Below are 14,734 nucleotides of genomic sequence, written 5' to 3' on the forward strand. Positions count from 1 at the left end.
CAATTTACAAACAAGTGAACATAAATTTTGAAAAAAGGATCATTGTTAAGACTTTCAACTCACAGTTATTCTCATAAAATGTTTTGTTGTTTTTCTGAAAAACTTCTATTTCTTATTTTTCAAAAAATAGATTTATTGATTTATTATGAAAGTTTACACTATTTGGAACATTTCTGAGAAAACCGGATGTTGATAGGAGACACTGTTACTGAGATATATCAAATCAAAAAATATCAGATATGGCGGATCAGTTTCAAGATGGCGTCTGTCGATGCACAGATACAGATTTTATTCTCGACTGAAAATATCTTTAATGATAGAAAAATTATTCCTACCAAGTCTCTTGCTTTTATCAACATGTCAATGATTCGGGACTTAGCCTCTTGGCTGTGATAAAGATGTAACTTTTTGTGCTTTTGTTATGAGGTCCGAAGTCATTTTGCAGCGAGTGTAGGTTACTGGTATTGGTAAATTTATATTATTGTTATCATCATAAATTTCATATTGGTCCATCCCTACAAATCCCATTATTATTATTATTATTATTATTATTATTATTATTATTATTATTATTATTATTATTATTAACTATAATAATAATAATAATAATAATAATAATAATAATAATAATAATAATAATAGTTGTATTGCAGTTATTAAGCTTTAACTATTTTTGTAATATATTATATAGAAAATATATCATGTTGTTAATGATTTTTTACAGGATTTGTAAAATTCCAAGTGAACATACTGAATGGTAGTGGAGAGTTTGAGATATCAGAATCTGGATCAGTAGTGGTCTCTGGCAGGATCTGCAGTCCAGAGAACATTGAGAAGGAGATGCTGGACTTGGAGCCTCCGTCTAAAGACACAGACTCTGATCACCTCACGCTAAATGCCACAGATGTTTACAAAGAGCTTCAGCTGAGAGGTTACGAGTACAGTGGAGGATTTAAAGGAATCGTGGAATCTGATAACAGAAGTAAGTGTTCAAGATGTGTTGCAAAGTGTTTAGTGTGGCATGTTGGGAAGTCAAGGGTCCTAGGTTCGAATTGTGGAAAAGGCTAGCAATGGGCATAATTGACTAATTTCCACCATTGACTAGTTAGTCATTGGTAATTAGTAAAAAAAAAATAGTCTACTAATTTTGTGACTAATATTAGTTGAATAAGTTATTTGACTAATGTTAATCGAAGTAGTCATTTGAAATAGTGAAAGTAGTTGTACAACAAATATTAGTCAAAGTAGTTGCTCAACTGAATAGTCAAAGTACCATTCAACTAATATTAGCAGAAATTTATCCAGAATTTTCTATCTGGGAGGGGGTGCATATTTAGGAAGATGTAAGGGTAAATTTAGAGCCAAAATGTCCATAAATTAGGCCTTTGTGAAAAATTGGGAATGTGATAGGTGGGCGTTAGGGGGTGTGGATTAATCGCTGGTTGTTAGACAAAATTGATTCATTGATTAAATTGCTTTATTTTACTTCGCTTCTTGTGCCACTTTTGGCTAATTTGTGAAGATGAGGATGAATGATGATATGATGAAATTGATGAATGGACACTCACAAACATCTATGGCCAGGCCAGGATTCGAACCTGGGACCGCTGGCATCGTAGTATGATGTTCTAACTGCTCTGCCACAGGGACCGGCTGTAAGACAAAATATTACTCCCTCTGTCCCATAATTATTGTCTGGTACATTTTTGTTTGTTGTGTCATAATAATTGTCCGATATTCAAACTGTGACATTGGTATATACAGAAGAAGAACATGAAATACGGGAATGAGTCATACAACTTTATTACTCAAGAATTCAAGAATCAGTACAAATTGTGCTTTCCATCTGCCTCTTCGTCTGTCATTCCTGTACTACCATTTTGGCATACCGGACTATAATTATGGCACAGAGGGAGTAGTTGAATTAGTTGCTTGTCTAATATTAGTCGAAGTAGTCATTACTCCAGTTGTGACTAAAATTAGTCAAACTATGTATTTTATTATTATTTTGATACTTTTCAAGTCTACATTATGCTCAAATATGCTAAGCGGGACAATGTACAGTTCTAAGATAGAAACTACTGTAAAATATATATGGGCCACACAAAGAATAAAACCCAGAACCTGATGATTACATGGTGATAATGTAAGACAACCCATAATCATGGCATCTTGGTGACATTCAGTTGAGTTGTGGGCTCACATTGTTGCTACCAAAGGTTCCAGGTTCAAATCCTTGGCTGAACATGGGTTATTTGTGTCCATTTGCTAATTTCATCTCATCATCACTCAGCCTCATCATTGCAATTTGTCAAAAGTGGTAGAAAAGTTCCACTAAATATATAAAGTTGTAAAAACTCTGACACTTTTACTCTGTGCCATCATTTGCTACAAATTCAACAGTAAATTTTTGAATAACCAAATTGGAAAGAAAAGTGACTTAAATTTTAAAAAAACTGGAACCTATAGTAGTCACTTAAAGTTTTGTACTATACACACAACCTAATTGAGCATTGTATGGTGTTTCTTGACTTTGTCTATTGCTGTACAAGCTTAACGACAAAAAATATTATTATTATTATTGTTTTTACAGTGTTGGTGCCTTTTTCTCTTTTTAGGTATCACCGGAGAGCTTCTGTGGGCACAAAATTGGACCACATTTCTGGACACGATGCTCCAGTTCTTTATTCTAGAGAATAATTTGAGGGAACTTTTGCTGCCCACTGGAATCCAGAGGATGGTTATAAATCCCAAAGCACACAGGAATATGATAAAATCTGTCGATGGAAAAGAAGGTTGGTATGCATATTAAATAACATAACTTAATCAATTAACAAATTTCTTGTGGAGATATTAGTTAAACAGTTAGCTTCCAGTCTTGTTACAAGGGTGATTCTGAAAAGAATTTTCGTGTGATACTTTCGGAATTAATTTTGGGAAATTATACTGTCTATAGTTTAAGGTCATTCAGCTGTCTTTCTGAGCATTATGTGATGTCTGGAATCTATTCTGTGCATATGCAGGAGTAGACAGATCCAAGCTATCTCCATTTCAGAGCAGCACATACAATTTCCCGGCATTTCAATCCACCAATTAGAATCTTTGTGGGAGAATTCATACCGAAACATCTAGCGACACATGTTGCTTGAGGATTTCCCCCCAATATAATGCAGACTTGTGTGGCCGGTCATCCCACCATGGTGTGAAATGTTGCTGTTCATTGGCTTATTCCCAAGTGACAGCTATTCTGCTGATATAATACAGTGTGTCCGAGAAAAAAAATATACCAATAAAGAATTTAAATAACTCAACAATCGTTAACGACAGAAATGTCGAATAACGTTTATTTGGAAGAGAAAATCATAGAATTTTTTTAAACCAAAGAACAAGAAAAAAATTTCACCTTAGTAGATCTCAATGTGTGCTATTTGGTGGCGCGACAAACATCAAGGCGGTACTCAACCTCCATCCAAGTGTTCTTCAACATTTGATGAGTGACGGAGCCACATGCATCGATAATTCTTTCACGGAGATCATTGAGGTCTTGCACAGGTGTTTGGTAAACCATAGTCGTCACATAACCCCAAAGGAAAAAGTCCAAAGGAGTGAAGTCTGGTGACCGTGGTGGCCATTTAATGGGTCCACCCCTCCCAATCCAATTACCAGCGAAATTGTTATTAAGGAAGTTAGTAACACAATGGGCATAATGTGGGGGGGGGGCATCCTGCTGAAACATGTACCCATGAGGTATACGAGGTACAGCATACTGTTGCAACATTTGCAGGTAACTTGCACCTGTAACTGTAGCTTCCTCAAAGAAAAAGGGCCCAATTACGGAATCTCGTGTCAAACCACACCACACATTCAACTTGGGGCTGTCGCGTTCATGTTCAACAACTGCATGGGGATTCTGCTCACCCCATATTCTACAGTTATGCCAATGCACTTTTCCAGAAATGTGGAAGGTAGCCTCATCTGAAAATGTTACGCGTGTCAGGAATTCATTGTCATCATCAATGCGTGATAGCACTTCACTAGCATAATCAAACCTAGCGGGTTTATCAGTGCACTTTAGTTTCTGAACAAGCTGTAACTTGTAGGCTCTAAGCCTTAACCTTTTATGTACGATATCATGCACAGTAGAACGTGGAATTTGAAGTAGAGAATTAGCACGTCTCACAGATTTACGCGGGCTTCTCTGGAAAGCTTCCTGAACTGCAACCACTTTATCCTCGCTCACACGCTTCCAACCACTACCTTTCTTCCTCAAGAAAGACCCTGTTTCCAGCAATTGTTTATGCCATTTAGCAATGTAATGACGGTCTGGTGCTTCCTGTCCATATTGTTGCCGGAATCTTCTTTGTATTGTTACAGGAGACTTCAATTCTGCAAACCAAAAGCAGCACTCAACTTTCTGACGAACAGTAAACAGCGCCATTGTACAGACTACTCACGAACAAAGCTGCGCATGCGCTTAATTATGCTACGATTTTTTCCCTTCTGGTGGTAAATAAAAATCCTTTCTTCCCTCTTCCAAATAAACGTTATTTGACATTTCTATCATTAACGATGGTTGAGTTATTTAAATTCTTTATTGGTATATTTTTTCTCGGACACACAGTACATTAAGGAAGCAACACCACATTGAACTAACATTTATATTAATGTTGACACTTATTACCAGTTCTGACTTGCACACTTTGTCAGTATTATTATTATTATTATTATTATTATTATCAACTTTAGTGGGGCGTAAGGGGCAACAATTTCCAAAGACACGCAAATGTCAACCTCCCCTCCACATAGTAGGAGCTGGACTGAATCTTGCAGACTAGCAAGGTGCTGGCGTCTGGACTCACCCCAGTATAATCCTCTCTGGGACTCGTATTGTGTCACCCTATATGTTTATGATGGTTGCTTCATACATTTAACCTTATCACCCTTCATCCCCATCTTCGTAATTCCCCAAAAGTGGCAGAAAAGTTCACTAAAATAAACTAAATCAATCAGCCAACTTTATCATACATATCAACCACAGTTTTATTATTTGTCATAGATCCATTCAAGTAATAATCAGAGAATATCTTAATGACTTATTTATTAAATGAATTTTGGCATAAAATTAATGGGAACTTTAAATTGTTCCTAATTTTGTAGGGTATCAGACATCTGTTAGGGAGTGCATTCAAACTGGGTCCTGTATAGGTATTGGCAATACAATTCTTACCAATATTTACCACTAGTATTGGCCGACAGCTTTATATAACTATTGGTTTTGATTGAGCTCTAATAACAAATAACCAGTATTATATTGATCTGATATAAAATTGTAAATATTCCTCAAAGAACGTCATTGATCTTAAATATTCTCTATAACCAGGTGACTGAAATAGGATTTTTCTTTGAAAAAGAAACTTCATTTTAGACATTTACTTTACAAAAATATGTATAAATTCATAAAAATAACAGGCCTCCATGATGGCGCAGTGGTAGCGTCGTTCCCTTGTAATCAAGGGGTCCCGGGTTCAATACCCGGTGGAGGCACATGGTAGTTCGGATCCCACTTTAAACTGTAGGTCCAGCCCCGATTAGCCTTACTGTGCATAAAGTGGACTTAAAACACCAAATCACCAATCATAATAATAACAACTTGGCAGAATTATGCACTAAATTACAGATTATTTATAGGTGTTATTTGTCTAAATATTCATGCAAGTGGGTCTTCACTTTTAGTATGCAATCTGAATTGGACATTATCCGTTGTGTATCTTTTTGCCTTGTACATACTAGCACTATGTTTCGAGGGATCACCTCTTCTCTCATCTTCTGGTGAATATAGTTTTTAGCTGGAGGTGAGGATCGAATGTATAACAGACCTGTGGTATCACTGCAAATCTGGTATGCTAACCAATTACAAGAGATTTAGAATTATGGTCGTGAACTTTGTTAATGCACTATACAGCATACGGTTTTGGAAGCTATATCGGGCGGGGCCATGCAGAGCGTGTCCATGGCGACCAGAAAGTGGCAATACAGCAACGTTGTACAGTTAGGGAACTGCAGCGTGCAAGTTGAAAGCCGTGTTCTGTATTCTTCTTGCACGCAAGAAGTTTTCAGAAAACTCGCTTCTTTAAGGTTCATCTTAAGATGGGGCAAGACATTTTGAACTGACTGTCCAAGTCCCACAGCTGGAGTTATCGTTTCTCGAAGAAACACTGGGAAACACGTCTCAACACACACATAATGACTCTTTCATTTGTCTTTCGTCTGTTTTGTTGCCACCATGTTGACAGCTGAGTTGTAGTATCTTGGGAAAACAATGGGTGTTAAATTTGTCTCAATATACACAATGACCCTTCATTGTCGTGGGCGTTCTTGAACATTGTGAGTCTGAGTCAGTTTGAGTTCACATATGCTGCAGTGAAATGATATTATAGTCCTTCTATGTAGAAATATTCACTATATTATTTCACTGTGTATGCATTATAAAAAAAATAGTTGAATATTGGACACAGCGAATTCTCTGTCTTTCCCTTCCACTAGCAGTTAGTCTGGCAATAGCACTGGCTGTGTATTGGCTGATCTCATTTTCCTTTTAAAAGTATACACCGTATAGGTTTGTAGTTAAATCATAGGCTTCCTGACCACCAAGGAAGATGGGAGAAATGTGGTTGAAACATAGTGATAGAATTATAATAGGTAAAAGTAATGGATATTGGACAATATTGTCGTATGGGAACCAGAACAACATAACTCCAAAAATGCAGTTTTCAGTTTGGTTCAAATGGCCTCTTTCAAAGATTTCTATTTCGAGTCAGATACATATGTTCAATTATAATCCTTAGCAGTAAGATAGAGTCTTGTATCTCCAATTTATTGACATGTTCCTAAGAATACATTATTTCCTCTTTCCTGTAAATTGGAGTTATGTTCCTCTTGTTCTCTCGTGATGATATACAAATTAAGATAGGCCAGCTCCCATGGCAGAGTTGTTAAGACATTGCGCTACGATCCCAGGGGTCCCAGATTTGAAACCCGGACTGGACATCCGTTCATCAATTTCATCATATCATCACTCATCCCCATCTTCGCAACTTAGCCAAAAGTGGCACAAAAGGGAAGTGAAATCAAGCAAATCATTCAAAACAAATTAAGATAGATGCTAACATTAAAGATATCCTGGATTGATAAATTTATCAGTGATGTACATGGACGTCCGCAGGATTTTTCCAGGGAGGGGCAAGGAAGGTTTTTTCCCCAGGGGGGCAAACAAGGCACATTTTCCCCAAAAATTGTGTTGTTCCCTAAAAAAAAAAATGCTTAAATTTGAATTTATTGTTCATGCAATAATTATAGTGGAACCACAAGCAAAGAAACCTGTGCAGACCCACAACTCCCGTTCACCGCCCTCCTGTGGGGAGTGGAGGGGCAGACTGGAACATGCTTTCTTATGGCCCGAGCTGAAGGGAGGAAGGGAAAGGTGCATGGAGACTTTTCACTCAAGGTTTTTATCCTTGTAGTCGCTCTATAACACATATTATTGTGGCTAAAATGAAATTATATGTGTGAAATACATAATTTTTGGTCCCCCTTCCGGACGCCCATGGTGATGTACAGAACCCTTTGGAGTGACCTGCATCAATATGTCTATATTAGCCAATAGAGTATATTTCATCTGTTCCATCCCTGGTATAGCATGTTATTTACTTTTAATTATATAAAGACTGATAACACTTTTATTTTATTTGTTACAGCATACACAATTCACAGATACCACAAACTCAACATTTTGAAGTCTGGTGGTGTGGAGCTGCAGGGTTTGAAGCTGAATTTAATGCCTCTACGACATCACAGCCAGGCACCGCCTAAGCTAGAAAAGTATAAATTTGTACCTTACGTTTCTGAGAACCTTGAGAATGTGTCGAAAACATCGGCTCTTCAAATTGGCTTGCAAATTGTGATCGAGAACACATTCGAACCGAGTTTGAAAATCGTTGAAGTCGCGAGTGAAACTGAAGAGTTATTTTCTCCAGTGATCTTGGAAATCCTAAGTGGGGAGCCTATGATCCATGTGAGTATCTTTGTTTGGACAAATTACAATTTTTCTCTCCACCGACATTTTTTTGGGAGGCAGAAGTATAAGTCTCGTTGTATATATATCTTACATGCCATTTCTTTTCAGTATTGTACGTGAACGTTGAAATGTATCTAATTAACTCGTTCGCCTCTTGTAAAATCTCTTTCATGCATGATTCAATTTGGCCTTCACTTCATTTGATCGTCAGACCCACAATATGGAAAGGTCACGATTTTTGCCTCTGTTCTTAATATTGCTCACAGATGGTGCTCACTGTACCTTCTTGGTTCATTTCTTTCTCTGAATGTGTTTACAAGCTTGTGTGATCTCAGCACCTCTAAGGCTAAGCAGTGGGTAAATTTTCTCATGCATATCCTAGCTTCTAAGAAGAAGAAAACTCCAACAAAGAGATGTCATGTGGTTTATAAGAAGAGGGAAAGAAATGAAATCGCAGCGCAAGAAATGTGAAGTTCCTCTCTGTCTCCCCTAAATGTTCTAAGGTGCATCATGCAAACATCTTTTTGAAATATCACTTTCTTGAAGAATAAAAATTTATCTTGATAAATGCAAACTTTGATGTCATTACATACGGTAGTGCATACTGACATAAAATTTGCAATAAGCATTACGAGTCGCTCCAGCTGTAATGGATGTTCATTTTACTCTTTTTAACTAGAATAACTTTCAAATGACCCATGTTTAGTTTAAATCAATTACGGAAATTATAACCCGGACATGGTTCATCTCATTAATCTAATTTTCCAGTTTTGTAATGGTGTTAACTTGCACAGAAATGGAATAAATGTTTCCCACAGATATTTCATTGTTTTAATTTCAATAATATTTAAACCAAACATGTGTCATTTGAAATTAAGTCTAATTGAAAAGAGAAAAATGCAACATCCGTGACTGTCGGAGTAGCCCTTAACACTCCAATGTCCTTTTTATGCTTCAAAAAAAGAGCTATAAGAATCATAGCTGGAGCAAAGAAAACTTATTCATGTAGAACTCTTTCCCGTAAATTTAATGTGTTACCTCTCCCCTGCATATATATTTATAAATGCTTAATTTATGTTAAGCAAAATATTTCCAACTTTGCCACAAATGAGGAAATACATGGCCTAAACACAAGAAATAAAGACAAACTTCACATAAAACACTGCCGCCTTAACTTATGTAAGACAGGTCCCTTAAACTCTTCCATAGATCTCTACAATAAACTACCACAAGATGTGAGGAAAGAACCAAAATTGATGATATTCAAGCACAAGATAAAATCAATGCTTCTGAAGCATGTTTTTTATTCTATAGCTGAATACATGGAAGTGACTTTTACATAAGACAAAATGTATATAATGTAGTATAATCACATATTATTCTTGTAAATTTAAATGTCAAATGAAGGTGGATAATTAGTATCACCTAGAAGTAGGCTGTAATGTTCTATATCTTCTCTTGTTATATTCTTTTGTGATTTTGATATAATACCAGAGTAAGACCCATTTTTTTACAATTTTTGGCTATGTATTTTGTATTCGTAAAATCTATGAATGTAGTATTGTATTGTAATGTAAGTATTGACATGTCCTATATTACCATGTACTGTAATTTGTACACAACGGTAGAATAAACTAAACTAAACTGTACAAAGTATGTAGCAGAGAAAATTTAAATTGGAGCTGAAGGGAATTTTCAGTGATGAAAATCTGGAGGTGAATTAATTTGACATAGGATACCGTTTTGTGTTTTATTCTGGAAGAATGTGTTTATTATAAACAGCACATGCATTTTCCAAACTTACCATTCTTATCATCACATTCAATTTAGTTGAAAGTAATAACCAGAAAAGTTATCATATATATAACATTGAATCAGATGCAAGATTCTAAAATGTTTTTTATTTAGTGAGTCATTTGATTTTCTTTTCTGTTTTCCTTCTACCACTATTAATATTATTTTCAGCCAGACTTGAGTGTAGTAATTTCGGTAGGCTCCAAGCGTACTGAGAAAGTTGCTGATGGCATGCAAGTTATTGAAAGAGACCTGTCAACTGGACCAGTTGAACAAGACTGCCATCTGGTGGTGGCCAGAAACACAGCAAGGCAAGAGGCCCCAATGCTCAACTTGATGGATTCTATAAAAGAAGGTGGATTTTTACTGCTGGATGAGGTTTCCAATATCTGTGATGAGGAATTCAGAAGATATGGCCTGGAGATAGTCAGCAAGATGACAGTGGAGTCGAGGACTTTTTACTTATTGCGAAGAGTAAGTACTATTACTGGTCATTGATTCCACCTTAGTCAGGCCCGTAACTAGAATTGATCTCCAGGCGGGACTCACGGGTTATCAGGGGGGGGGGGAGGGGGCTTTTAAACCAAGTCCACTTTTCAAAAGTTTAACAGTATTAAATGAGTGTAATTCATGTGTGTGGGAGGGGGTCATTAGGTTAATATAAAATTTAGAAATATCATACAAATATATGGCTGTTCACTGTTTCAATAACCTTCCAAGTGATATAAAAATAATACAATCATCTACCTCATATAAAAAGCATGTAAAATAATACCTATTAGATAATTGTTTTTATTATGTTAAAGAGTACCTGACAATAAATTGCAAATTGTCATATCCTAAATGAACTCCTAGGACATGTATGTATGTATTGATTTTATCTATTATATGTATGTAAATTAATGTAAACCTTGCAACTAACACTAACAAGGAGAATCAATTATAATGTAATCAATGTTTTTTAAATGTTATGTATAATATCTTCATACTTGTACCTATTTGAAAATAATTATAAATTGTAATGTACTGACATGTTCCATACCATGTGTGGAAAACAACCACTGTACAATGGTGAAAGGAATGAAATAAATCATATCATATCATATCTATATCTTCAAAAACATCTCTTGAAGTGTTAATTGACTGCTACTGACATCATACCTTACTAGACACTCAATAGTACTTTTGATGATAGAGATATTTATATCATACAAGAAAAGATGCACTGTATTCAATCATAGTGCCTACCGTATATCTCCCCCCCCCTCCAGCCCAGCCAAAGCAATGAAACTCCCCTTCGTTCGCAAAACTTGGGAGCTGTTGGCCATTGATGCAGATGTGGAAGGAATGTGCAAGTCACAAATTTCTATCTAAACGGAAAGGATGGAACAGGAGCAGTGAAGATACAGATAAGGATGTTCCGCTATGAAAGAACTTTCTAAAGTCTAGAGAATCTTCTAAATACTTGCTGCTCCTTAGACTTCAGTTCATAAACAAAATGAATGCAATACTGCTGTTCATGTTCTGTGAATTTATCCTTCACCAAGTTGTGAGTAAAATAATATAGGGCAAGGCAGTCAAAAAGGAAGATTTAAAAAATTCACAAAAAATAGAGAGCAAATATTATTTATTTTCTGAACATGAATGTACTGTACATGAGTGGAAATTACTAGTGTACCTGAAAAATGTTCATTCTTTAATACGGTGTCAGTAAGATGGCGTCCTAGGTATTGCACACATTGTCAGAGTCTCAGAGTAAATCCGCCCATCTCCAATGGAATGTTGTGTATCTCTTGCTGAATTCGCTCCTTCAAATTATCCCTGGTTCTTGGAGGTTTGTCCTTGAATACCCCAAAGGAAAAAGACAGGAGCCAACAAATTGGGTGAACGGGCAGGCTATGGAATATCACCGAATGTGCTGATGAGACGACCATGAAATTCGAGTCTAAGCACATCCATAGACACTCTGGCAGTATAGCTAGTTGCACCATCTTGCTGGAAGAGTGTTTCTACATCTGGGTCATAGCCATCGAGGACAGGCAGGAAAAAGGTTACCAATATGTCAGCATAACATCATGGGGGGATTTACTCTGAGACTCCGACAATGTGTGCAAAACCAAGGACGCCATCTTACTGACACCATATTAAATAAAACAATAAACATTTTTCAGGTACACTAGCAATTTCAACTCATGTACAGTACATTCATGTTTAAAAATTAACTAATATTTTTTCTCTATATTTTTTGTGATTTTTTTAAATCTTCCCATTTGACTGCCTCACCCTATATCTGCTGTCTACATTTTTTACTCTCTTATTCTTGATATCAAGGGGGCTAATGGCAGTGTTAGGAGGGGCTCAGCCTGGCTAGGGGCCTGACCATAGTATTATGAGGAATACAGTAGTAGTATATGATAAATGAGAATTTACTTTGCCTTGAAGTATGTACTTCAATTACACTGAGATTACCTAATCGTACATTAAAATGAAACAATATGATTTTTTCCATTATACCGTAAAATACCGATGTAAAGCTTACCGATACTGATAACTGATATTCAACCAATCTAATGTAAAATTACAATGGTTCTTCGAAGTATAATTGTGCGTTAACATCCATAATTAATGCATTTAGCCAGGTGACTATAATTGGTTTTTCTTTGAAAAAGCATATACTTTGCAAAATCAGAGTGTAGAAAACTTATGTTTGTATCCATAAAAATTAAAATGAAGTGTTAATTTAAACTAATAGCACAGACACAGTTGAATTCTCTTCTCACACAAATATATAATAATTCCATGTGTTGGGGAATAATTTATTACAAGTAACATGGTACTTTTTTGGTACTTGTGTTAGTAACATGTTACCTTTTTGATACTTGTGTTATTAATGAAGAACTAAATATGCTGCCCAAGGCAGTAATTTATTTTATTAAAAACATAAACTAAACGTAACATTTAAACCTTCTATCAAGGTTTTCATCAGACTCTGTATCAAGTACAAAAGTAACAAGATACACAAAAAGGGCATTATATATACACAAACCTAATTGTTTAGCCTTTTAGGTGAAAGTACAGTTGGCAAGTGAAAGCCACCTGCTAGAAAGTTCCTAACAACTTTCTAATAATCTGGAGGGAGTAATGTTTGTGTATATATAATGCCCTTTTTGTGTATCTTGTTACTTTTGTACTTGATACAGAGTCTGATGAAGACCTTGCTACAAGGTTTAAACGTTACGTTTAGTTTATGTTTTTAATAAAATAAATTACAGCCTTGGTCAGCATATTTAGTTTTTCATAATCATGGAAACAAGGCTTAATGGTGTTATAATTGTGTTATTAATGCATTATTAAAATTACATGAGTAATTGGAATAGTACCTCATTACTCATTAATTGCATTACCTCGATACATTTAGAAATCTAGAATTTATTTGCCAGGATGGAACATGCTTTGTTGTTTGTTTGAATCCTTGTTTTAAGTCCACTTTATGCACAGATAGGCTAATCGGGACTGGACCACTGCGCAATGTGCCTCCATCAGCGCTCGAACCTGGGGCTCCTTGATTACAAGGCAATAATGTTACGACTACATCATTCGGGAGACCATGCTTTGTTGTGTTGTTTTAAACTTGTAAATGTAAAATTACACCACAGAACAGATGCAATTCTTGGGCAAATAGTTAAATATTCTTATTGTATGACAAAGTAATGGTAGCATGTTATTTTTGTCAGCAAAGTAACAATGGTAGTAATGGTAATGGTATTGTTTATATGCAATGGTAATGTTACTTTTAGATGCAAGGTAACTGTAACTTTCCTCCAGTAACTTAGCCAGATCTACCTCATTCTGATAAAATTTTTATTAATCAGCCCAATCATAAAATTTTACAAATTGCATTCTCAGTAATAAAAGAACCCACTTTTGCTTGATGACTTTTAAACATACTTGCCAGAAGGACAGAATTGAAAACTTGTTACTAAGTACTAGTTTTAAGTAACTTTAATTTCAGAAAGTGTAAGAAGAGTAACAATTGCATCGTTTCCTTATTTTACAGGAAATTAGAGTTGTCAATCCCATTGTGATTCGAATCACAGAAGAAAACTTCAGATGGGTAGATATGCTCAAAGCCACAATTAAAAGAAATGACATTCAACAGAAGAGAGTAATCTTGGTCTCACAGGGTGAGAAAGCAAATGGAATTATTGGGCTTGCAAACTGTTTGAAGCATGAATATGGCTGTAGTAATATGAGGTAAGTGAATCATTTGTTATATGTTATGATAAAAGGTCAAGAACTTACATTTTATTTTACCTAGAGCTGAACCGATACCATACGGATTCTTGAAAATTGTAATATTCAAAGGTGTTCAAAATATTGATTCATATTAGTTTCTAAATATTCCACTTTAATTATATGCATTAATTTGCCATATTTTTTTACTTTAACATATTCAAGAATTGTGTAAGTTAAGTAATCACAAAATACAGGCTTTTCCGCCCACATAATATTGGTATAAAATCAATGAAAATTTCGAATTTTGCATTTTGCATAACTTTCAGGTTAATTAGACTCTGAGAAAGTGTCAATTCGTCCATTGAGAATGCAAATGTTCTATCCTCAAATCGAGATATATTGGTTGTGGTCTATTTAGGATGCAATTGTTTCATCTCTGCTATTGTCTGATGTCTACACACAACCAATATCGATATATTGAGTGTGTTTTTGGTTCATCTACAAAATTTGGCAGCAGCCACAAGACTGCAACTCTGACAGCCAATGCAACCTTACGATAATTTCCCTCAACCAACCACAAATGTCATCTGATCGTGAGAAAAACCACTTGCATTCTAACCAGGTGTGATA

At 35.6% G+C, this 14,734-nt stretch overlaps 1 protein-coding gene across 2 annotated transcripts in view; it reads left to right on the plus strand.

The window, feature by feature from the left end:
* Nucleotides 1-14,734, plus strand: part of LOC145999577 (fatty acid synthase-like) — a 138,624-nt gene that overhangs the window by 90,564 nt on the left and 33,326 nt on the right. For both annotated transcript variants that reach the window (XM_083136602.1, XM_083136601.1), the window contains exons 17-21: nt 725-982; nt 2,619-2,795; nt 7,755-8,071; nt 10,040-10,342; nt 13,926-14,122. In XM_083136602.1, coding sequence (XP_082992728.1) covers nt 725-982; nt 2,619-2,795; nt 7,755-8,071; nt 10,040-10,342; nt 13,926-14,122 — 1,252 coding nt within the window. The remainder of the gene's footprint in view (nt 1-724; nt 983-2,618; nt 2,796-7,754; nt 8,072-10,039; nt 10,343-13,925; nt 14,123-14,734) is intronic.

Source organism: Lepisma saccharinum, chromosome 15 (genome assembly GCF_977018435.1).
Source record: "Lepisma saccharinum chromosome 15, izLepSacc3.1, whole genome shotgun sequence".
Lineage (NCBI taxonomy): Eukaryota > Metazoa > Arthropoda > Insecta > Zygentoma > Lepismatidae > Lepisma > Lepisma saccharinum.